General features: G+C 51.4%; 9 protein-coding genes across 9 annotated transcripts; 3 read left to right on the forward strand and 6 right to left on the reverse strand.

Moving 5' to 3' along the window:
* Positions 1–497: 497 nt before the first annotated feature.
* On the reverse strand, positions 498–4,101 carry ALTATR162_LOCUS5714 (uncharacterized protein; the record flags this gene model as incomplete). The annotated part of the gene is made up of 7 exons (XM_043313333.1): positions 498–1,658; positions 1,706–1,795; positions 1,845–2,024; positions 2,073–2,216; positions 2,263–3,924; positions 3,984–4,038; positions 4,088–4,101. The coding sequence occupies 7 exons, from the start codon at positions 4,099–4,101 to the stop codon at positions 498–500; spliced, it is 3,306 nt and encodes a 1,101-aa protein (XP_043169268.1).
* Positions 4,102–4,582: 481 nt separating this feature from the next.
* ALTATR162_LOCUS5715 (uncharacterized protein) lies at positions 4,583–5,137 on the reverse strand (the record flags this gene model as incomplete). Its single annotated transcript, XM_043313334.1, has 4 exons — positions 4,583–4,762; positions 4,817–4,875; positions 4,928–5,068; positions 5,125–5,137. The coding sequence occupies 4 exons, from the start codon at positions 5,135–5,137 to the stop codon at positions 4,583–4,585; spliced, it is 393 nt and encodes a 130-aa protein (XP_043169269.1).
* A 760-nt stretch (positions 5,138–5,897) lies between these two features.
* On the forward strand, positions 5,898–6,677 carry ALTATR162_LOCUS5716 (uncharacterized protein; the record flags this gene model as incomplete). Its single annotated transcript, XM_043313335.1, has 2 exons — positions 5,898–5,961; positions 6,010–6,677. 2 exons carry the CDS (start codon positions 5,898–5,900, stop codon positions 6,675–6,677), a joined length of 732 nt encoding a protein of 243 aa, XP_043169270.1.
* A 352-nt stretch (positions 6,678–7,029) lies between these two features.
* Positions 7,030–8,366, forward strand: ALTATR162_LOCUS5717 (uncharacterized protein; the record flags this gene model as incomplete). Its single annotated transcript, XM_043313336.1, has 2 exons — positions 7,030–7,144; positions 7,195–8,366. The coding sequence occupies 2 exons, from the start codon at positions 7,030–7,032 to the stop codon at positions 8,364–8,366; spliced, it is 1,287 nt and encodes a 428-aa protein (XP_043169271.1).
* A 1,970-nt stretch (positions 8,367–10,336) lies between these two features.
* ALTATR162_LOCUS5718 (uncharacterized protein) lies at positions 10,337–15,400 on the forward strand (the record flags this gene model as incomplete). Its single annotated transcript, XM_043313337.1, has 3 exons — positions 10,337–11,584; positions 11,688–11,797; positions 11,851–15,400. The coding sequence occupies 3 exons, from the start codon at positions 10,337–10,339 to the stop codon at positions 15,398–15,400; spliced, it is 4,908 nt and encodes a 1,635-aa protein (XP_043169272.1).
* A 605-nt stretch (positions 15,401–16,005) lies between these two features.
* Positions 16,006–16,536, reverse strand: ALTATR162_LOCUS5719 (uncharacterized protein; the record flags this gene model as incomplete). The annotated part of the gene is made up of 1 exon (XM_043313338.1): positions 16,006–16,536. The coding sequence occupies one exon, from the start codon at positions 16,534–16,536 to the stop codon at positions 16,006–16,008; it is 531 nt and encodes a 176-aa protein (XP_043169273.1).
* A 598-nt stretch (positions 16,537–17,134) lies between these two features.
* On the reverse strand, positions 17,135–19,054 carry ALTATR162_LOCUS5720 (uncharacterized protein; the record flags this gene model as incomplete). The annotated part of the gene is made up of 1 exon (XM_043313339.1): positions 17,135–19,054. The coding sequence occupies one exon, from the start codon at positions 19,052–19,054 to the stop codon at positions 17,135–17,137; it is 1,920 nt and encodes a 639-aa protein (XP_043169274.1).
* Positions 19,055–19,920: 866 nt separating this feature from the next.
* ALTATR162_LOCUS5721 (uncharacterized protein) lies at positions 19,921–20,466 on the reverse strand (the record flags this gene model as incomplete). Its single annotated transcript, XM_043313340.1, has 1 exon — positions 19,921–20,466. The coding sequence occupies one exon, from the start codon at positions 20,464–20,466 to the stop codon at positions 19,921–19,923; it is 546 nt and encodes a 181-aa protein (XP_043169275.1).
* A 1,816-nt stretch (positions 20,467–22,282) lies between these two features.
* ALTATR162_LOCUS5722 (uncharacterized protein) lies at positions 22,283–23,704 on the reverse strand (the record flags this gene model as incomplete). The annotated part of the gene is made up of 1 exon (XM_043313341.1): positions 22,283–23,704. One exon carries the CDS (start codon positions 23,702–23,704, stop codon positions 22,283–22,285), a length of 1,422 nt encoding a protein of 473 aa, XP_043169276.1.
* Between the last annotated feature and the right edge of the window lie 671 nt (positions 23,705–24,375).

A 24,375-nucleotide genomic window follows, 5' to 3' on the forward strand; every position in this document is an offset into this window, starting at 1 on the left:
ACGCCACCGGTCCGGAGTTGGAGTTCGGCGGAGAGGAGGAAGGGAACCGAGTACGAGAGGATGGGCGAGTGCTGATAGATGTGCTATGAGAACCTCGCCATCGAATGAGCAGGGAAAAGACATGTCTTCTGAATGATGTCCAGGGGGACGAGGATATTGGTGATACAAAGGATGTAAAGGCGCACTTCGTTAGGAGACGAAACACGGTCCTTAGAATGGCGCGCTCAAGTGCCTCTAGAAGGACAGTCGAACGCCGAATACTCTATAAACACTGATTGCGGTTAGGAGAAGCCGCGGAACGGTAATCTGGGTGAGGGACACGGAGTCCTAGGGCTGTGCTTTAGCAAAGGGTCTAGTCTGCACAAGTAGTTGGGATAAACGGTGTTGGGTGGATGTTTGTTTACTAGATTCAAGACACAACAAAACATCGATACGATGATTATCTTATGCGTACTCATTCGTGTATTGTTGAGTGCCATGTGGGCCGGCAGCTTGAACTACTCTTGATGTGTACAGTCGCTTCTCGCACCGCTCACGCCGACTGCAAAGTCTTCGCGTATCCGTGACAGTGCACTCTGTTCCTCGTCGTCTTCGACCTCGTTACCGACCTCAAGTTCTGCATCACTATTCCTGCTATCCGCGCTATCATTGTCGTCTCTATCTGGAACCTCTTCTTGCTCCTCGTCATTATCTGATTCGTCATCTGTGTCGTCTTCTTCCATTTTGTTCGCATCACGAGGATCACGACCAAGTTCAGGTTTCAACTTGCGCTCAAAGTCCTGAGCGTGCGCGTCGCGGAAGATATCACCGACATGTGTGAATGCACGCTGTAGGGGTGAAGGTCGGAACTCGTCTTGGGGACCGCGGCGCTTGCGAGCGGACAATTGAGAGTGTCCGAGTTCTGATCCTGTCGCTGTAGCTGGACGACGAGCCTGTTCCTCTGTTGGTGTCCGTGGACGGTGTTCGTCAGGTTGTTCCTCATCGATTTGTGTAGGCGCGCGAGGGATTCCAGAAGTATGATCTTCCTCCACCTCAGCGTCCATGGGTACGTAGTACGGCAGTGGGACATCCCTGCTTGCGCGAAATCGACCAACATTTGTACAGTGCTCGTTCTCGACACGAAAGACGGACCACATGCCTCTCCTGAAGATCTCGCTGAGGGAGACACAGAAAGAGGTGACAGCTGAATGTTGTAGCTGGAGGGGTGTAACAGTATACATTACCCAGTTGAACCGCAGGATTGGATCAATGCACATGGCAGTATAGTACCACCACACCTTCTTATATCCAAGCTCCTTCCTCAAGAATGGGTGCTTGGCATGCGGATCACCGAGACTCCAGTCGTAGTAGATGTCCCAGAAGCTCGTGTAGATGCCGTTGATAGTCGCGAACATTATGAAGACCGCCTTGGTGGACGTTTTCTGGTCCATGCGGTAAATGCTGATGGAGGCATAGAACAGGATGGTTGCCATGTACTTTCCGCCGTTGAGCAGATGAGGAAACTTGTTTCCAGTGTCTTTGTAGCGGCGTAGACATTGCATCAATCGCCATATACCTGGCAACGTACTGAGAAAGCCGGTGACACGCAAGTGAGATGAGTTACACTGGGGAGGGTTGTTCCAGTCATGCGCGTAGAGACAGAAAAACAATGCGATACCCTAGGATTGTCAGCATGGAGAACCAAAGATGGAACTGATTGACTTACACTCATACTGTAGGTTAGAGAACAGAACATATCACCTAGATAGAAGTCTCGCCATTCGACGGGGTATATGCCGGCGAGCAACAGGCGCCACTGACGATGTGTTAGTGGGAATATTGTCAGGGATAGTCAGGATGCTTACTAGTGAGTACAACAACCACATGCGAGTGCGGAAGTAGAAGATCCTCAAAGGATTGAACAAAAGCAAGACCGATATACCGATAAGGATGACTGGATAGTAGAGATAAAGGTTGTCTCCTCCGACCTGATGGAAGTTGATTTGCATACACAGTCCAAGCATGAATAAAGTCCAACAGGGAAGCTATCATGCGTTAGTTTTAGACACAGCAGAGATAGGATAGATACTGACCTCTGCGAGTTGCCTCCAGTCCAAGTGGTGGCGGGTATCATATTCGAAAATGAAAACGTAGTTGATTTTATACTCGTGCCAGACCCGACACGCCAAGCAAAACAAGAGAAGAAGAAAGTTGATTAGGAAGTATCCAGCGTAAATCTGTAGACGTTAGCTTTGCCCATGTTTTTGATTAGCACCGACTTACCTGTAGTAGATAGCTTGTGTTCATCGCAAGCACGCTCCCGTCCGGATCATGCAGGTCAGTTATTTGACTTGCTTTGATGAGGCTCTGGATGCCAAGTATGGTACCTGCTGACAATAGCAGGCCATTCCGGAACGTGTTGTCTGTGTAATCGCCTGCTCGTGCGATCTTGATACGCAACTTTCCAATGGCGACTTTATGATTGCCCTTCTCAAAATATCTTGCGTATAGGTCCTCGGTCGCTCTGATGTGACCTTCGATGACATCGCTGTTCACGAACCAGGCCTGGTTCACCTTCTCGTTCATGTAACGCGATGATGGTCGCGCATTGACAGTCTTATCGTACTTCTTGTTGATTTTTCGGAAGGCAGTTCGGTTCAACAACGCGTAGGATTTGAGAAGCTCTAATCCTCGGTAGTACTCTTGTAGTGCCACTTTGAGCTTCCGTTTTGCTGTTTGGTAAGGTACATCAGGCAGCTCGGGGCGTCTCGCAAAGTCGCGACGACTATCAAGATGGTCCTTGGGCTGAAGTGCTGCTGGTGTCGCAAATTGTGTTATGTTCTTGGTGCTCTTCCCATACTTGCCTGCATTGATGGCGTCCAACGCAGCGTCTATGGGGTTCAAGAAAGTGTCCTTGAGGGTGCCTCCATTTGTCTTGTTGGTCTGCTGATTCTCCTCACCTGAGCTGCTGTTCTGACCGTTGCTCAGGGCGTACTTTGCGTCATGCTTCTTGCGGGACTTGGCGTTGATCTTATCTGTTTGACGCTTGATCACATCGTCGATACGTCGATCTCGCATAATGTGGAGTTGGTCGCGGAGCACGGATAGACGCTTGGTAGCCTCGTCTTCTTTCTGCTTGTAGAAGGCCTCGATCTTATCCAATTCGCCATCGAGGAAGTTGAAGAACTCGGCTTGCCGGAAATCCAGATCGCGATAGGCTTCGAGTGGGACATCGCCTGGGCTGTCTGGAGGCGTCTTGTTGCTTAGCGAAAATATTCGGCGCACTGATGGACGCGACTTGTGTTGGGTGATGGGTCCTGGCAGAGAGTTCATGCGCTTGGGGCTGAAGACGCTCTTGTATCTGTTTGGCAACGAACTGTGATGCTTGCTGGGCGACACCGTCTTTCCGACCTCGAAGGCATTTTCATTGCTATTTTCCGCGGGGGGAGGAAGCGTCACTATCTTCTGTCTCCGCATCGATGCGCCTGACGCACCACCAACTTGGGGGGAGACATCCTCAGGATCTAGAGCTGCGCCAGGGAGCTTCAGAGAAGGCGGTGCCTTGGCCTTGGCTGTAGACTTGCTCTGCGCGCCATCGGGTAGGTTTCCACCAAAGCTGCCGTAGTTATTGCCCCAGTCTCGTTGCTCGCTCCCGCTCTGTGTCAATGGCTCTTCTTCTGGTGTGCGTCCAGTTCCGTCGCCATGCGCTCTCTGTTGCAAGCTATGCTGGCTCTGGCTGTTCGTTATGGCGAGGGCCCTCAAGTCTTCGGGATCTCTTGTATTGCCCGTCTCGCCTTGTCGCGCATGGTCGCGATTGAGGTACGTGTATTTTGGGGCTGCATCCAAGGGCGAGGGGAGGACATTGATGCCGCGTCGTCGAAGTCGTGGGGTCGCTTCTACGGTGCGGAGGGCTCGACTGATGCCTTTGAGCTTCTTTTTGCCAACCTGCCGGCATCGTCAGTCAATTGCGATACTAGACGTGGGCTAACGGAAGTCGGCATTACCTTGTAGTCCAAGTACTTGAGCCGCCACTCCGGCACGAGATCGCGCTCTAGTTCTCTATTGCAGTCAGTCTTGTGGCTGGTAATACTTGAATGCAATGTCTCACTTCGCAAACTTCATCACTATGTCGTCGGCGCGTTGATAGCGAAACACGACAAAAGGAGGGCACAACAGCGCGTTCTTGTAGCTGCATCAGACCCCACAAGATGACGATATATGGTGTTTCAACCTCGCGGATAGGTGTCAGTGAACGCGAAAATGATCGTATGCCACCTTCTATCACCTCGAAAGTAATGCGAGGGCCGTCACGCTCAGGTGTGAGTATCGCGGAGGAGATTTGCACGAATCATGCACGCACTTGGCAAGATTGGCGACATTGGCGAACGTCATAGGCTGTGGACCCCCCTCACTCACTCCAAGGACAAGATCCGATCCGATTACATATATCAACGCATGGCTGTAGCTGACGCCATTCACCAAACACGTTGGCAATTCTGAGAGGTTCGTCAAAAGGAACGGGGTACATGTTGGTGAGCTAGTCATTCATTGGTTTGTTTGTTCCGTCTATAGGATTGCACCAATCATATCCTTCTCTGCTCCGCTACCATCCGCGCTGCTCGAATCTCTCTGGGCGACCATTTTGCTGAGGGTCGTACTGGTCAGCGCCCTGGTTTTGGATGTAATGCTCGTCGTACATGCGCTTGGCATTGTGTTCAGCGTCGCGCTTGGCCTTCTCACGGTCGAACCAGTCCTCGCCCTTTGTCTCAGCAAGACGGTCAACCTACAAACACCCAATTAGCATTCATCTGGTTTTCTCTCATACAAAGATGCTTACCTCGGCACCTGCGAAGCCAGCTAGTAGCTCTTTGGCGAATTGATGAGATACGGGCTTGCCTGTATCCAAGTGTCAGCGTTGAGTAAGAATCAAGGGAGTGGAAACACTTACCCTCCTTGCGCTGGTGGTCCTCGAAAGCCTTGAAGCCGGCGAAAGCAGCGCCTCCGGCGATCACCTCATGGCCCAAGCTGGCCTTGTTATCGTCAAAGTTGTCGTTTTCGTATACCTGCTGGTAGCTATCTTCGTGTTTGTCTGTACGATGAAAGTTAGGGTCAGGATCTCTTCGACAATCAGGATAGGAAACGTACCCCAGAAGCCCATTGTGAAGATGTGAAGATGAAGTAATGATATGAGGGTATGGCTTTACTAGTAGAGTACTTGATATGTAGTAGTTGAGTGATGTGTCCAGCCTGGAGGCGTACCTGATCTGGCTTTAAGTATCTTTTCGCGGCCAACTGCTGCCACTCGGCGTCATAGTCGGCCAGCATTCATGCATCTGTTGACGGTATTGAACCATTCACCGGGGCCGATCGTGCCCCTCTCTTTCTCGTCGCTCAGCCATCCAGGGACCACTTGTGGCACAGTTGCGAAGCATACGCAGGGTCCTTGAGCTGATTCTCGCGCCACATTACGCACCAGCGCGCGAACGTCTCAAGCTGAGTGGACCAAGTGTCGTGTTGGTACGTTTGGAAGTATGATGATGAGCCTATTGCGGTATAGATGCGTGCGTAATGGGCCAGGATGTGGACGTCAGACTGGCGGGACGCACGGCAAAGCGAGACAAGCTTCCTTGGTAAAGCTTAGCCTTGCATGACAGAGCGCCTGGACTCAGATGCTGAGGGGCGGTAGCTGTGAGAAGCTCCGACTGATAACAGTTGAGGGTACAGATTACCGAGCGAGAGTCTATTATTGTCAATAGGGATTCTGTTTAGTGGGTTGGTGAGGAGATATGTGTTGTTGCTTGATCTCGTCCGCAAAAGCTTGGTAGGCTAGCGAGCGAGCATCTCCCGAGGCTCCGTGGTTATGCCTGCTGCCTCGAAATCCACCATGTGCTCAGCCACAACTCCATCTTCACGACAGCATGCCTGGCCGACTTCCTACCAAAGCTGACTTCCCATCGTCAGCCACCCTGAGCATCACGCCGCGTATGTCGCATTCTCTAGTGTCGCCTCTGCCTCGACTAACTTGTGCAGCGCCTTCTTCGCAGCCGCCCACGAACATCTTGATCCTCCTGCACGGCCTCGGCGATACGAATGCGCCCTTCACGAAGCTCGGGGAACAACTAAACCTCCCTGAGACAGTATGCCTCGCTATACAAGCACCGAACCCTGTGCCGTTCGATCTGGGCGGGATGCACTGGGGTGAAGACATGATCTTTGACTCCAGCACTGGTGAGATGGACATGGATACTGGTCTCCAGGGGTCAGTACGTCTGGTACTAGATGAGGTCATCCGCGAGGGCCTCATCGGGAAATGCGGCTACAAAGGACGAGAGATCATGATGTTTGGATTCGCGCAAGGCGGCATGGTCGGACTGCAGGTTGCGGCTGAGCTCGAGGAAGAACTAGGCGGGGTAATAAGTATCGGCGGACCACTGTCACAATCGGTACCACTGAAGGCTCTAGAGAAGAAGAGCAAGACCCCAGTGCTGGTCTGCAAGGCAAATCAGAAGTCTGCAGTCACCGACAGTGCTACCATGAAGCTGAAAGACGCTTTCGACTATATCGAGTTCAAAGAGTGGAAGAAGAACGGTGACGGTATGCCGAGCAGCCGCGACGAAATGCTGCCCATCATGCAGTTCTTTGCTCGCCGGTTACGAAGTACCAGAGGAGTCCCTGCAGGTAGCGTCGAGATCAGTTAGGCACATTACTGATCACATTTCCAAATGCCCCAGTACAGTAACAAACACCTTCTAGGGGAGCGGCATGAACGTGTGGCACCTTTCCAAGTGCTGGGTAGGTAGCAAGGCCAGATGCTGGGATCCGGCGATTAGGGCGGTTGCCTTTTCGAAATTCCCAATACGACGAGCTCACTGGTCTCCCTCCATCAATATTGCTACTGCCCTCTGTCGTCCGGTCATCGCACCTTCCCGCTCTCGTGATGCGCGGGGTGTGGTCCGAGCTTCTTCTACGTCACTTGCATTCTTGAACACCATTCGCTCGTCTACTTTCAATCTCTTGAAATTCTCACTCCTCTCACCGCCAAACACCATTATGGCAGTGCCGAGAAACTCTTTACGGGGCTTTCTTACAAACGCGAGAGGCGCTCTCCGGAGCGCCATTGAAACCAATCAGAAGATTACATTCGTCATTGGCAATGAGTCTGCGGGTGAGCATGACTCCTGCTCCACAATGGCGCTCCAAACTCATGAATTGCAGACCTTGATTCGATGTCATGTTCAATTCTATACGCGTACATTCGGTCTATGTCGCCGCCCAAAAATGCCTTTAGCCCACTTTACGTGCCAATCACGAATATTCCAGCTTCTGATATTCAGCTAAGGCCGGAGTATCTTGCCGTGTTCAAACACGCCAATATTGAGTCCAAGCACTTGATCACGCTTGATGACCTACCCGCCCTATCCGACATACAGTCGAAGCTTGCACCTGAGAACACTAGATGGATTCTGGTAGACCACAATGCTCTTCAGGGTCAACTAGGCAAGATCTATGCGGAGCGCGTCGCTGGCGTCATTGACCATCATGATGATGAAAACAAAGTCCCAGAAGACACAGGTGAGGAGCCGAGGATTATCGAGAAGAGTGGTAGCTGCACTAGCTTAATCACAAACTACTGCCAGCCATCATGGGACATGGCTTCTGCGTCTGCCCTATCTTCTGGGGCAGCCCATGCGCAGGGTGACAGCATGGCCAACGATGCTGCCTTTGTTAAACGCTGGGATGCGGATGTCGCCCAGTTAGGATTGGCTAGTATTCTTATTGATACGGCTGATCTCAACGACGAGAATAAGACGACCGAGCATGACCGTAAGGCTGTCGAGTACTTAGAAGCTAAGATTATGCTTTGCCCCCAGCTGGCGACAAGCTTCGACCGAACCAGCTTCTACAGGGAGATCAATGCAGCAAAGAAGGACATTGGAGGTCTAAAGCTGCAAGACATACTTCGGAAAGATTACAAGCAGTGGGACCAGGGTAGACAGAAGCTCGGCGTGAGCTCCGTTGTCAAGCCTATCGAGTTCCTCCAGAACAAGGCTGGCGACGAAGCAAGCGCTCAGGCATCCGAGGCATTTCTTAAAGCGTTAAAGGATTTTGCAGCGGACCGTCAGTTGGACATGTATTCCCTGATGACCACATCCACAGGTTCAGGTGGTAGTTTCCAGAGAGAGCTGTTACTATGGGCCTTCAACGACGGCGCCGTGTCAGCTGCCAAAAGCTTTGCCACGAATTCAAGAGATGAATTGGGACTGGAGGAGTGGCAGGGTTCCGACGACATTGACAGCAAGAGCGAGTGGAGAAAGATTTGGTGGCAACGACGAGTGCAGCACAGTCGGAAACGTGTCGCACCTCTACTCAGGGAAGCCATGACTTGACTATGGGTGCAAAAGGGCAAGCTCTGATGGAGTCGCGAAGACCATCGATCGGGTACAATAGTGGCGGTAGAGCGCTACGTTGGCGCCTTGGTGTCGGATTAGCGGGATCACCTCACTTTCCTATGTCTTGCATTGTAGATAGGCGCTTAGCAGCAATTGGGCACGTAAGCATCAGCCCAAATGCCGTTGGGTACGTCGGTGGGCCGTAGGTACCTGAGAAAGGAGCGGTCTGTATGCGGCAACTCGTGGTGGCGGGGTATTCGCACGCGACTAGGACCGGCAGATGGGCACAACGATCTCCGACACTCAAACTTGGGGACATGTCCAATGTAACATTTCAACGCTCACGCAGAATGTTCTTATCTCGTAATATTACGATGGCGATAGAGCTGCCACCCACTAGGATACAGGTGCAGACGCAATGCTGCTGCAAACATGCAAAAGGAACGAAGCTCCGCAGCGACTGCATCGATAGCTCCAAGCAGGAGATGCTGCAGATAGTTTAGTATGCCGGGCGACGGTGAGGCTCATTGGACGGCGACGGCATATACACCGCAGAATGATGAATGATCTGGAGATTGACTACGCACTAGGCATGCACTGAGAGATGAAGTGGGAAACCATGGGTTCACAGCAGTGCAGCGCGATGCTTTGGCGTGCAGCATGTTGCATGGCATGGTCTTTTTTAACAGGAATGCGCTGGCAGCGCAGGGGCAGCGCGACTCCACTCGACGGCCGTCACGTCAGGAGGGCGAGAAGACATGCGCGTACGTGATTTGCTGGACGCCGTCCTTTGTTTGGCTTTGCAGATGCGCCAGAGCAGCGTGTTTGAGAATTTACGAGCTGCTCTGCTGTTGAGCGTCGTCTGTCGTGGTGATGGAGGGGAGGGGTAGCGTCGAGGGGTGGTCGCAGAAGCGGCCAACACCACACCCTAGTCTCTCTATGGCGACATGGCGAGCCAGCACCAGCGGCGGGAGAGCGTCGCCGAAACTTCCAACAGAAAGACGATGGCGCCGATCAGAAGCGTGCGTTGTCGACGAGTCTTTGTGCGAGGCGGGGATGGCTTGCTACGGAAACGTGTGGGCAAAAGAGGGTCCATGGGTCTTTCAGAGCTGAGGCATTTGGGCGGTCGGCTCTCATTCGTCCCATAGCGATGTGCTGTTCCTGCAAGTCATCGCCTGGACAGTTCCATGGCGATGTGAGGCCGTGGGCAAGTCTGGCGGTCTGCCATGGCCACCAATCTGAAGCAGCTCCCCCGCTGAAACTATACACGGAATATCGCCGCTGGCTGTCCATCACCGCTTTCTGGTCGCTTTCTGGTCCTAGCATTAGTATAGCTAGCATTAGTAGGGGGGCCGTTGAGCTGCAATCGTGACTTGCCCGCCCTTGTTACAGGGACTCGAAACAGGCGCCCAATCACACCTACTTGGCCTCGCTACTCTGTATCATTACCACCTAAAGAGTCAAGGCGCGCCAGCGCATACGCCCATAGCTGTGGAGAGGTCGCGCCCAAAGCAGTCTCTATTCTCCCAATGCCATCGCTCCATCTGGCAATGCCGTAGAGGATCACTGCCATCTTCTTGAGGTCCGCACCTTCCGTAGGGCTTCCATGGGGCTCCCTCATGGCGACATGATCAGACGAACCCAACTCACAGCCTCGCCGGCGCAGGCTGGCAACACTCCGCGTAGGTGCTTTTCCTTAGGCCTTTGTATTCCGTCGTGTCGTCCAGCTGTCCTGCGTCCAATAGCTGGCGCGAACATCAATGCGCTGCTCTGTCCATGTACGATGAGCTGGCAGGCGAGCCGACGCTGACTTACTCGTAGCCGTGTCGCCCACCGTCACGCATGTTTCGTCCAGAAGCCACACCCCCTCGCACACTGCCGTGACTACTTCTCAAGTCGACGACCCGCCCACCGAGGCTCCGCCCCGGTCGCCCTCACCTCGCGCTCCCAAGCAACTGACGACCACCATGGGGAGTCGACCTGGCGGAACGCCAGATGTCGATAACGACCGCCATGGCCACCAGACTATTCACACTCTCCAGCGACCCCAGATACCCGCCTCCATGTCTGCGCCCGCTGGCCGCCTGCCTCGACTGCTGCCCGCTGACCTTTCCTCCTACACCGACTCGTACCTGCCGACTGCAGCCATCCCACCGTCCGCCACTTCCCTCGCCGAACTCGCTCACCTAATACGCCTCCAGGGCTACCAAGAGCAGCGCAAGACCCACGCCCGCGTGCGTCTGCACCGATGGCTAGTCTCAAGCGCCCTCTCCGCACGTCTGGTACATTGCGGAGAGCTTGCGTACCGGACCCTCGTAGACAACTTCCGGTCAGATGACAAGAAGTCGTTCGCGTCCCTATACAATGCCCTCAACGATGTTCGCAACTCGTGCGATGCCACAAGACAATACGCCCTTTTGGAACCGGATCTGGAATTTGGCAAGTCCAAGAACATGAAGAGCGAGAAGCCCCTCTCTGCTTCAACTTTCCTGAATGAAGTTCCGTCCAAGATTCTGGACAATCTTCTAGATTTCATTTCCGAAATCCGCACCAACCCTGAGTTTCTTGCTGCCCGCATTTCCAGTCTCTCGCAGCAAGAGCTCACTTCTCTTACGTCTTTCCGTCAGACCATGGATCCTATTGACTCCGTCATGTTTGCAAACGCCCGTAGCCGCAATGCTTCCTCACAAAAGCCCCAACAGCAAGGAACGAGCCCAGTAGAACGCCTACTATCTTTCCAGCGCCATGATCCGTTGTCTGCTCTTGTCTACACCATTTTCGCCAACTCGTCTGGACCCGACTCAGCCGAGGACCTTCGTCGTACGGATGTATGGGCCACTGTTTGTGCCAAATTGATTAAGAACAACAACCCTAACTTCATCCGGACTGTACTTGATGTTTGGGCAGGTATGCGAGAGTGGCCTGGCAAGACCAACTTGGAGCTATATCTTATGCAGACCCTACAGGATGGCCAGTTTCTGCTTGAGAAGCCAGAAGAGCAGGCAGCACGACCCGGAATGCCAGTCCAACGTTCGACTAAAGATACTATTGCAGCAGACGAATTCTTCGACAAGGCTGTCAAGCGTTTGTTCGAGGTCGTAGATGATGAGCCCAGTGCCGGTGGCATCCCAGAAGGAGTCTTGGAAATTGGAAATGCCATCCTTCGGAAGCTAGAGGACGAGAAGAACGTGCGCAGAGCTTCTCAAAACTTTTTCGTTTCACGTTGGCTATTCTCTACCTTCCTGATGAACGCCATCATCCACCCTGAGGCATGTTTACCCTTTTCGATACGAGACTTGTGACACTAACACCAGCTAGACCCATGGCATCATGATTGGCCATCACATCAGCGAGCACGCCCGCATAAAGATCCTCAAGGAGGTTGCCATCCGAGCGCAGAAATATGTCGTGGACATGACCTATAACTGGTATGGCCCGACTCCTAGATCACACCAGAAGCATCAGCTAACAAGGAATTCAGGCAGAAGAAAGTACCGGTGCTTCCAGAGATCCGAACACATATCGAGAATATCTTGGCCCGGTTCAAGCACACCAAAACCCCCTCGAAGCCAATTTTGCTGCCTGCAAAGGCCATCACATCACCCAGGGAAACTGTAGAAGTCCAGCCTTTTATTGTCCTCTCCCCAGCAGACATCGTTACCTTGGTTAATGCGCTTTTCCCGGAGCGCCGTCCATCATCTAGCCATATGGACAATGACAGCCAGCGTCGTACTGGTCTCGCTTCATCTGCTTCCTCCATGTCCGGAATGTCGGTACCATTCCGGAATGCAGCCGCTTCCGTGACTGATGCAAGCTCTATCCTGAGTGCCAGTGCTTCTTCCATGACCAGCGACCAGACCTCGCGCGAGCCACTCTTAGACGGCAACCCGACAACAACCGACTCCCAGACCGAGATGAAGCCAGCACCAACAGAACAATACGGAAAACAGCTGCGATCGGCGTGTTCAGAGATGACTCGCATTCTAGGCTTCGAAGCGACATCAGGTTCATGCCATCCGTGCGCAGAGCGATGGGCTGTTCTTTACATCTCCGCTGATGGAAAGCAGCTGAAGCCGCGTATGCGCAAGGACTTCGATGATGAAGACGAACACGATGAGGACTCACCTGACAGTGACAGCAGCGATGACGAGGAGGGTGGAAACAGGTTCGATCTTGGAAATGACTACCACCAGTTGAAGGAGGCAATCGCCAAACTGGTAGAAGAATATGAAATCCCGAAAGAACTGGCGCCCGACAGCGAATCAAAGAACTTCAGCAACCGGATGACTACCCGCAAGAGCACACGTGGACGCGGCCCAGTACGCAATGTTAGCGAGAATCTCGGATCACGCAACCCATACAATTCGACCCAGAGCCAAAGCCAGCTTACGAACATGATTGCAAGTCAAAGAAACGTCTCATCTCGACGCTCACCACAATTTCCAAGAAGCCACAGTAATCCACAAGTCGGTGAGAAGCAGGAGAATAATTCAGTCCTCGTCACCATGCTTGAAACGGCCATGTACCAGTGTCAAGCACGATCCGATTTTGTGAACGCGCACATGTACTACAAGACGTTACAGAGTCTGAAAAGACTCAGCTCTCCGACACTGGTTAAGAACGGTTATGCGGCTCTTCTCAATTACTTCTCCCGCGGTCCGCGCGACCTGCTCAGCAAAGCAGCCAACGCTATCGAAGAGTTCGAGGCTTGGTTCGTGTGGCTCAAGCAGTCCCAGGAGCGGTCAGATGGCATGGTTGAGGAGATGATGATCACGTTCAAGAACCTCCGCGACAAGATGTGGTATATCACAGATGTTCGTACCTCCAAGCCATACGAGGACGCTAGAAACGTTGCGCTTGCCCTCAAGATTATGGAGCAGCAGTCGAAGACACTCAATACCAGGGGCCCGTCTGGTTCCCAACCGCGGAATACCAACAGCTTCTTACGCCAAAACGAAGCTCAGCTCGTTGACCTCATGTCCGCTACTCAAGATTTCGGTGGTCCAAACAAGCTGTCAGATGAGCAGTCGCAAATCACCCTAAAGTGGCTCATGCAATACAGCGTAGAGAACTTCTGCAAGGGCGAAGAGCGGATACATCGTTTCTGTCTTGAAGTCGACAAGTGCGTCACCAAGATTATTGGCGAGGGTGTTCTGGACGGTCCCGTGCTTTGGTCCAGCGACCTATACAAGCGTGACCAACAGATTCTGGAGAGCGGACGGCAGAAGGGTGATTTATTCCTGACTGGCGTCGGCACGCTTTCTATCGCTGGTGATGAGGAGTACGAGACCCATGGCCGACCTGGTTCACGTAGCCACGACTTTTCGCAACGACCAAGTCAAGGTAGTCTACGTGCCGCAGCCAACCGCAATGGTTCTTCTAGCTTCGATCAGAGCCCCTGGGGAAGGAATCCTATGGACTCTCATGACTACTTCGGCGGCTCTTCGCCTGTTCTGTCAATCGACTCTGTGGCTACTTTCTGGTCGCCTTTCCAAACTCAAGCGCAGTCGCCCACCAACGCGACCAGCATTCGCCCACGTACCGCATCATCTTCAAAGGGTACGGTAATGCTGAAGCAATCTGCAATGGTCAACGAAGACAAGCGTCGTTTCATGCTCGATCTGAAGCAAACACTCACAGGTCTTCTCTTGAGCGATCTCGGAACGATGGTCTTCGCCAACGGGAGTGAGACGGACTCATGGTTCTGTGGTGACCTACTTGACGACGTCTTCGAGCGCAGGGACGAAGAAGAACGCAAGCGCAAGAAGCAGCTTGCTAAGAAGAGCATGAAGAACATTCGAAAGCAGACGCTGCCCGATCAACGTAATCTGCCTTTGGAGACGCTTGGCCGCAATGAGCGGGGTACAGCTGCCCCACCTGTTGCGACATTCCAACATGCCAGCGCGTCCGACGCTCATCAATCAGCTGGCGAGCATTCTTCGACTTCTAGCGATGCAACTTCACGCTCGGTTGGCAACGCTACGGCGAAGAAAGCAGGACTCCTCGAGTTTCCATACAACGTTGCTTTCCGGCGGCTTTTGGGCAGATTCCAAACGCATCCCAATCCCTTTTCCAAGTTGCATGCACTATATGAGCTGGAGCTACTCATCATAGCTTCATTGTCTTCTCGAACAGGTCGCTCTTACAACAACCGCCGCGAGACGCTTCCCCCAGTTCCTCAGTCGCCTACCCTTGGCACCATGCCGGAACTCAGCTCTCGTGAACCAGCCACTCAGACTTCTCGTGCACAGAACCTCGAAGAAGCAATCGCCAATTGCGAGGAACGCCGCTCTCATAGCATGCACGTAGAACGTGTGAGCAACGCTTCTCCTCTACCTCGCAACGGTGCACGCTCCCCGGTTGGACCACCAAGCACAGACATGATTGTTGAAGTCATCCAAGGCCTCTTCCGCGATGCTAACATTCGACCCAAGACACTGTTCCGAGACCTGCAATACATTGCATCATTTGTACCCGCGCAGATGCTGGACAAGACTGCACGAGGCAAGGCATTCTGGGATGTCGGTCTTGCTGCTCTTGGCCTCAAGCAAGATGTCTGCCGGATCATGGTTGAGCTCGTTGACGAGGTCATCACACAGAACTCCAAGCGTGATGCAGGCAAGGCCAGTAGTGGTGGTGCTGCTGAGAAGGCAGGCGCACCGTCCACCACACCGGCCCCGGCCGACGAACCATTATCCAAGTACACCATGGAGGACGCTGGGCGCATGCTTCTTATTACTGCCAAAGAAGGTGATGCAGTTGCGGAGCGTGAGCTTGCTATTTTTTACCTCACTTCACCCGAGCTCGTTCATCGCACCGTCCTGCCACTCACCAGGCCCAGCGAGGTCTTCAAGACTGAGCTTCTCAACCGTGAGAGGAAAGCGTCACAGGACCCCGCCCGCAGTGACCCAATGACGATGTGTGTTGCACAACACTGGATGGAGCAGTCCATGAAGGGCGGCGATCAACTTGCCGCCAAGTACTTGCGCCAGCGCAGCGAGCTGGAGAACATCAACCCGAGCAGGGCATAGTATGTCTTTTTCTGCATTTGGTGTTCGACTCTGCATTGATACCCCTGTCGACCATTCCTATTACCATCGACTGCGCGACTTTGTTTTAAGTTTTTCGTAATACGCGCAACATCGTTAACGGTCTATATAACATGACGGCCGGTCATGCATAGCGAGGAGTTTTTCATTCTGTTTTTTTCATCAAGGTTTTCGACTCTAAGCAAGCATGATTCCCCCTGTCGCCTTGATCTTTATTCGCGTCTCTTGTCTTCTTACCTTTTACTTTCTATGCCGGCGCAACACGAGGCTCCACGATATATGATGCTTGTAGATCCATGGAAAGGTACACGAATGGTACCGATATACCATGGCTTACGGATATGGGCTGGTCTGGCGATACCCCGTTCCCATATGTTCAACGATAGTTCATATACACGAGAGAGGGCCAAGGATACGACAACGAATCTCCTTGGACATGACATACTTTTGGACTGGCATCTGATGTTTACATACCATATAGCGTAGATCTCTCTCAGCCAGGCATTAACCAGTGAATGAAAACTTGCATGAAATTTCCAAGCACCCGACTGCTTTCGTTTCCCGACTTGTTGCCCTCGCCATCGCTTCTAGACCACATACTCGTACTCATCTTTTACTCTCGCCTCCTCAGCAGCCCTTCGCCCAGCCGCGGCAGCTTCTTCCAACTGTGCATCAGAATTGCGGCTTAGTCTCTTTGCTTTCTTCCCTTCCTCCGCCTTATGCTCATTGTTCCCATCTTCACCGTTCGCTTCAAGTACCTCCTTCTCGTCATTCTCACTACCAACCGTCTCCCAGCCCCCCACATACCCCTCTTCGCCTCCAACATCCCCTTTAGTTTTTCTCTTACCGAGTTCCTTCATCACATTCTCCAACGTCTCTTGTCTTGCAGTCTTGAAATCCATGACATGCTTGGCCTTTTGGACAAACAACTCGTTCGGCATCGTCTCCTCAATCCACACCCTCACATCCATTAAAACTCTCGTACCCAAATCTAGTACGTCAACACAAGTCACCGGATGAACAACCCACCAGCACCCAGTACTAAATGCGCTGGTTTGGTTGACGGTTGACGCAGGTGTGCTGTCGATTTCCTCGTAGTAAGCGTGCGTCTGTTCCATGCCTAGGGTGGAGAAGAGGGGGATTACGATGCGGGTGCGTAGGGTAAGAAGAGTGTCGGGGAGGGGGTGGGTTGGGGCCGAGGTCGGTTCATGGTATTGAAGGAGTTGGCGTGGTGCATCTATGCGGTTTAGATGGTTTGATGCGGGTTTGGGGACGTGGGGGAGAAGAGAGGACACGGCGTCGAGGGCATGATTCAAGAAAGACATTTAGTGGGGTGGAGGTGATGCGCTGTTGGTTTTGGGTGAGCAGGTTAGTACCCGGTTGGGTGTGGAATCACAGGTCAGTTGCTGGTTAAGTGAGTAGATTGTACATGTGAGTTTTGTAGCATGTAGGGCTTTGGAGTAAAGCATTGCTAGTGAATTGCTTCATGTTACATGTAGTGAAGTTGATGCCGCGTCGTCGACGGGACTGACAGGAGAATGAAGTGAGCTAAATGGAACGAAGCGGGAGATGGCGCAAAGATAAGGTAGCCGTGGTAGTGGCTGGTTATGGAGAGGAGAGTAGGCTGCCATCGAACTAACACCTCACATATATCAATTTCCAGATCAAGTCACTCCCTTAGTATCGTACTCTTCTCGGCCACATAACTATATCCCCTTACATATCCCGCCACGAGCCAAGTACAGCACGAGGCGCATCCTCTAGGCTGTCTTCAGCGTAAGCTTGGTAAGTAGATCGATGAGGATCCGACTGGGCCAAGTCCTTCAGACCTCCATGATAACCCGAAGATCTTGTTGCTGCTCCGGGACGTATGAAGAGGCGAGTTGGCTCTTGGAACGACCGAGTCCGGCACGCGTTAGGGTTGACGCCGTTCATAGTGTTTCGAGGATTCAAGGCTTGCTCGTCAACGGTCTCAGGAGTGTGTTCGCTTCTTATAATAGCTTCCTGGGCGGATGAAGAAGATGAAGGCTGCTGCCTATGGTCTTCAAAGTAGGTAGCTTGCTGTGTGGCGTTCTGGCGCGAACGTTCTTTGGCCTTCTTGATCTCATGCGCAGCTAATGCTCTGTCGATGGCTGCTTGCGACTTCATCTTGCTGTAGGTCCGATCAAGCTTTTTTCCCTCAGACTCCGGCATGCTCTTAGCATCTTTGATCTGTACCTTCCGCTTGCCTTCACGGCCAGCAGAGAATAACGAATTACGCTCGTGGGCTATCGCAGGCTGACGATGCACAGATGGTGTTTGCAAATACGTCACGTAATGAGGCTCTGGTTGTTTTGTGAATGTATGCTGATCAATCTCCCGGTTGGATCGCGGCTGCATGGTTTGGGAGCGCCGTTCTGTACCTTGGCCCGGATGCTGAACTTGTTCCAGACGGCTTCCTGACAGAATATAGTGTTCTTCGGCAGGGTTATCAAAGATCGAATAGGGTGTTGCTGGTCGAATGGTCACCCGGGGAGTGTCATAGCTGGGCTCGTTTGGGAACGCGTAAGTAGGCGTTTCTTCGCCCCATCGCGAGTGATCGGCCCGCATAGGTCGCGCGGGCAGACTGTTAGGATCAATACACTTGATATCAGCTACTGTTTGTATAGCATCCCTTTCTGATAACCTCCGGTCGCGCATAGCTTTGTATAGTTTGAGCAAGTACAGATCGGTACGGGACATCAGACCATCAGCTTCGGCAGCCATATCATATGATATCAGACCCAACTGATAGAAATCCTCCCAACTATGTATATGCTTTGAGGCATGCTGCTTTGTCTCGGTCTTGTTTTGACGATTACGTTCCTCGATTTCGGTAGATTCGATGGTTTTCAGGTCAGTCCACGAAGCCCGCGTAACTCGCTCGAAGTGCGAATTCGCATTCCGGCCCCAAATCCTGCGTATGCCAAGATGGCTATCGCCTTCAAGCTGTATGGTTTCGTCTTCGAGTAAGGCAATGTCGCAGTCTGTAAGTGAATCCAAAAATTCCAAGCACTTATTTGTATTCGCAAAGGTGGCTCCATACATGATAACGGGTCTACCAGACTCAGAATATATACGGTCGAGGTTCGCACTTCCATACGGCGAACGACTGGCCGAGGTGTTGGGCGGCGGGGAGATGTACCTGATAGGAGTGCTGTATATAGAATGGGAGAGGTAGCCGGCACTTACAGGGTGTACTAGATTGAAGTATTTGGAATATAATCCTTCGAACTCGATGACATCCCAATCCCAACGGAAATCGACTGGATATTGGAATTTATTATATACCGGGAAGCCATGACCAGCCGTCCAGCCCTGTAGTTCCAAATCGCCAAGACACCTGGCGTTTTCGAGCCTGCGCAAGATGATTGACTGCACTTGGAGAACATTCTCCAGAATATGGCTATCTAGACTTTCTGCGACTTCGTGCTGCATCGTATCCAAGAGGTTATAAAGTGTCTCTAACTCCTGAGGGCGCATGGAATACAGGGCACCTAAATCGAATGGTAACGTGAAGTAGAGATCGTAACCGATTGGATCATGCGCTACGTACGCATTCGGATGCGACAAGAAGTCAAGACAGTGTTGAGCGGTGGGACGTAAGAATGAAGGCATGTTTCAGGAATTCGTTAGAGGCTTGAATTAGATAGCAAAAGACTGTATAAGTTTGCTGATCTGTAGATTGATATTTCGAGGGTTTAGTAGATGGTGTAGATTAAGAGGAGAAAACTATACTTATATACCTGCCATGTACAATCATCTCCTTGATAGCATCGTCAACCATTGAAGAATTCAAGCGTTCATGTTCACAGATGGTGTTGGCTTAGCACACCAAAACATTGAACATGCACTGCGAGTACTCGCGAAGTTCTGTGGTAATTGAAGCCAGCGGCGACAGCAGGTGGTCAGACAAACAAATCGCAAAATGTGAAGCGAGAACAATGCAACAGCTCGTACGTACGGTTCGTGCAAGCGAACAATACGTGTACGTGGTATGAGGTTGGTGAAGCAAGCAAGCAGACTGAGAAAAGGAACCCTGTGATGCCATGTCGCGCTAGCAACGAAGCTAGGTCGCGGTTGTGACGCGTCGACGCAGCTTTACGAATTATCAACGCTGCCCAATATCATAGCAAGAACACCAAGCATACATTACCTCTTCGCTTGATTCTTGAAGTCCTTGTTGCGATAGTACTATCTGCATTAGCGTTACCCTTGTGCGTAGCTGAGGCGATCACACACGAAGACGCGGTATGCGTTACGTAGGGTCTTCTCACGAGTATTCACGGCGGCTCGAATCGTACACCACAACACACAGTCTCTCTCGACTCATTTGAGCTCAACTTTATTAATGGCCGCTTGATATACTAGAGCCAGAAGATGGTTGAATACATAATACCGCCGTACTAATTCTTATGGAATAGCATCGACTACATTCTCCATATAGCCCCTCCGACATGTGCAGCTTAATCGCCATTGTACACTCAGAATTCGAAAGGCTGCCTTCCACTGAAGACACGAGTGCCTGGCAAATGGACACGGAATATGAGCTCTAGAGCGTCATCTACGCGAGCCAATGTCTCTTGTACACGAGCGTTGAACTGAGGAGTCCTGTCGACGTCCCATCGCTCCTCCTCCAATTTAGCGCCTAGATTATGGAGACAGACCGGCCCCAGATTCTGAAGCTGTTTACGGGGAACTGGGTGTACGGCGTGCATAATTCGCTCGGTGATCTCACTCTTCTCGGGAAACTGACCCTTCGCCCGAGGATCGACTATGATAGTCGTCTTGGTGTAGAAGGGAGAAGACTTGACAAGATCATCGGTGGTGTACTTGCTCCAAAAGGTGACAAATTCCTCAAAATCCTTGGGGGTGAACTTCCACAACTGTATGGAGCGAATGGGCGCAGTGCTTGCATCAGCTCCACCGGATGCAGCATATGCGGACGGACGAGTTGGAAGCTCGACTAGGGGACGTGCTGTCGAGGGCTGCGCGAGAGTCTGCACAGGTGGGATACTTGACTCGTTCATATCGTAAGATAATGCAGCAATGGTAATTGGATGGGCGATTGGTGTTGGTATTTTATCGCGCTGTGCAGTATGGAAGATAGTACTCGTTGAGAGAGGCCAGTTGAGAAACTTGGTGATGTGGAGCAAAGCCCTGCGTTCCTGCTGACTTTATAGGCATGCTGCTACTGCTGTACGGCTGGCGAGAGTCCACAGTACAACAAGTGTGTTTGCGAGGTTAGATCACCGTAAGGGTTTGCTGGCTTTGAGCATGTTGCTATCGCACCATATCGAATTGACGAGCGCCGAGTGTACGAACTACTGGTCGAGATGACCAGTGGCTAATGACAGCGGAAGTTTCGCGTCGAGCACTTTATAAAGTCGAACCAATACTTCCGTCACATCGTGGGCAACGCTAATATCTGGAGTAGTACCCTATAAGGCACAGCTTCAATGTTCTTCCATGCCTTCCTGCGCAATCCTCGGCGGTCGTTCATTCACTCTGGCCGATGTGTGTTGTAATCTTTGTATAGGGTATCAAGCAAACGAGAGAAGCCCACTGTCGAGCGTTGTTAACTTAAAATCGAGTAAAGTAAAATAAAGTTTCTTAAGACGAACATATTACAGTGATGCCGGTTCAAAACAGACGCGTTCAGCAAGATCAGCTCTACTTTACACAACACACATACGCTTATACGTGCTTTCCCCTCTGCTTCTGGTGTATGATTTGCCCGATACAATCCATCGTTTGACCCAATCGTTTCGCGAGCTTTCCACCAGGTCGAAATACTTTTCTGACCAAATAGCCATATAGGAAATATAACTGATAATGCGCGAGGCTACGCAGATATGTCATTGGTATTGGATGAACAGCGTGCAAAGTCAAATGCTGCTCTGAATGCGTCTGCTCGGCTTGCACATCAGGGCTCTCAGAGGCGGCCGCACTATGTGTTGGACCTAAGGGGAGAAGTGAAACAGTCATTGCATCTGAGAATACCGGTAAGTTGATGCAGATGTAGTATGGTGAGGCGCGCATCTGATTGAGTGTTTGGTATTGGCCCCATGCAGCAATTAATATCGTTTCATGCTCTCGTTCTTGCAGTGGCTCCGCTTGCGAAGAGGGTGAGCACGGACATCTGGAAGATCTGGACGACGCCCGTACTCTGCTCGGAATTTTTTCCAGTGATAGCGAATAGGCGTCTGGCGTAAGACTGCCATGCGTGTGCAATGCTGCGGAAGGTAAGGTAGCGCTCTCGAAGACTGCACAAGTGCTTTCTACCGGCGGGCTGTTGACGTTGATGTGATACATTGTAAGGTATAGTGGATAGAAAACGGAAGAAGAATAGGAGAAAGATTACGAAGCAAAGGAAGAATCCTTCACTAGGAGAGACAGTCGCCTACTTCGGTATTCAGGAGTGGGCTATTCAAGAGAACAATTGACTATGACTACTGAAGCTAAATCATTGATGTCAACGCTTGTGCTGGTGACATGTTTATGAGTTCATCACCACTGCGTTGGTTATTTGTGTTCTATTCGGGTAGATTCGTAATTTTTTTTGTCGCGTTGGCGATAGCAGATTTTCAAGCAGACCTATGACCACTATGGCCCATAAAAACTGAAAGAGTAGCATTAACAATACACAAGGTGGTACAATTGATTGATTGATTTGGTTTAACGCCTTTTCGAGCTCAAGGTGGTACAAGACCGAATGAACGACATCAAGATCTGAAACAAGAGGGAGGCTTTGTAGTCCTTCAGCCTGGGAGATACTTTGGACCACCAGCACCACCGAAATCATCTGCATACGTGTTAGCATTCGTGTTTTTGTTTCCAAACGATTCACTTGCTCTTCTTCTTCCAAATTTGCTGTTCGTGGGGGTATATGGCACTATCCTCATCAAAAGCCCTCTTGTTCATCTCATCCAAAAGAATGTCTGCTGCCCACTTGATCTCGATCAAATGTTTCTCAGCATGCCTCCTCGCAACTTCTGACACTGCAGCCTCAATTGATTTCTGGTGGATTCCGTTCAATATGCGTTGGTTAATTTCGATGTCTTTCAATGGTGTTCGCTCCCTGTCAGGTAGACCGATAAGCTTGTATGGATCTTGCCTCTTCTCTTCGTCGCTATCGGAGGAGTCGTCATCGCTTTCGGGAACGATGTACTCCGGTGGAGCCGGAGAAGGTTCATGAGCTATTACGTTGTCCAATAGCATTCGCTGCCTGTAATTCTCTTCTCGCTTCTTGTCTTCATCGACGTACCAATTGTTCCCCCTGGTATCTCTCCCTACACGCTCCCCATGCCCACGTCCCATTGTCCGATCGTTAAAGCCGCGCTGGGTCTGACTGTTCTCATAGGCATAACTGTTCCCATCCCACTCATCTAGTCGGTTTCTAGAGTCATCGAACAAACGCTGCTTATATCGATCCCTTTTTGCAGCTGCTTCCCGACGCCGCTCTTCAATCCTTCCTTCAGAATCGCGCTTTTCCTGCTCTGCCTTTTCCGTCATCTCACGCACTTGTCGCTTCAGCTCCTCTGCCCTGCTTACCGCTTCATCAGTGCGCATTAGCATCCCTTCTTTCCTCTCGTTCTCGATTCTGGTCTTCTTCAGTCTTTCCTCCGCCTCTTTAAGCTTACAAGCGTTCTCTTTCTCGATCTCGACAGCCTTCTTCTCCTCAGCTTCTAACTCCGACCTCGCCTTGAGAGCCAACTCGTCGGCATACCTGTTCTTCATCTTCTCGTTATGCTCATTATCCTTATTGAACCTCTCAAAAAAGAACCTGTGTTTGTCTGGATTCGAAGATGCTTGCTGTTGATTGGTAATTGGGGCTCCCTGCTGGCGCTCTATGATGTCCTGACTGGGAGCTTGGCCCATCATTGGTGTTGCTATCTGTTGGCGATACTCAATCGACTGTTGAGGTTTCTGGCTGATCGCGAAGTTCTGTTGCGGTAGGTTCAAGAGATTCTGTTGCTGCATTTGCTGGAGGAAGTACTGCTGGTCCTGTCCTAGCCGGAGGAAAGCCCAGCCGCCGTGATCTCTGAAAACCAATTCCATAATGTTTTGGGCTGTCTTCATGAGTCCGGCCGTTCCACTGACCAGCATAAGGTAATGTTCCCTATATTGTATCTCGCCCAGGAGAAGATGGAAAGCGTCAATCAGGTCCTCATCATCGAACAACATCAAGGTAAAGATTGAGACCGGGTGATTGGCGCTCACGATGGAGTTGGAGGGATCAGTTGAAAAAATACGTCCGAAGAACATGTTGCACTACTATGAGGTACACTAGGTTGGGAAGCCGATGTGGATAAATATGATGATAGACGGTAGTGTAGGAAGTGAGATGGCGAGATCAAGCGCACGGGAAGCCGCGGTTTTGTACTGCGAATGTTGTGTTCGACAATTGAATGGCATCGGCGGTTACATTGATCATAAAGTATCAATTCAAACGCATTCTAATCAATCGCTTGTCGAGACATAATTGTGTTCGTACGTGTATTGCGTAGATGTCCTGGACACTCCCGAGGTCGTCTCTCAAAAAGGATCTGGTCGGGAAATGATACGCTCGGCTTCCCAGCGCCAGCGAAAGGCGTGAAGAGAGGAACTGATGTACCAACAAAGCCGTGATTCAATCTGCGACTTCCTCACTAGCCAGCAGCATGGCTGCGTGGAGAGCCGATGATGTCACTATCACTAAGCATCAATCTACGCGTCCACGCAACGCGTCACATTACTACAAATACGTCTGAATGAGAAACTAGTATCACAGATCTGTACTGCAGCAAACTCGAGCGACGATTATGAGGAACATTAGCGTAAGTAGGCGCTGACTATTCGACGGTGGCGTCACACACAAATTTACAATAGCCTGGGCTCACATCAAATCGATCGCTCGGCTCTCAATCTCCACCAAGCTAGATATTTTATTGGAAGAT

This window comes from Alternaria atra (genome assembly GCF_907166805.1).
Source record: "Alternaria atra isolate CS162 genome assembly, contig: 25, whole genome shotgun sequence".
Taxonomy (NCBI): Eukaryota; Fungi; Ascomycota; class Dothideomycetes; order Pleosporales; family Pleosporaceae; genus Alternaria; species Alternaria atra.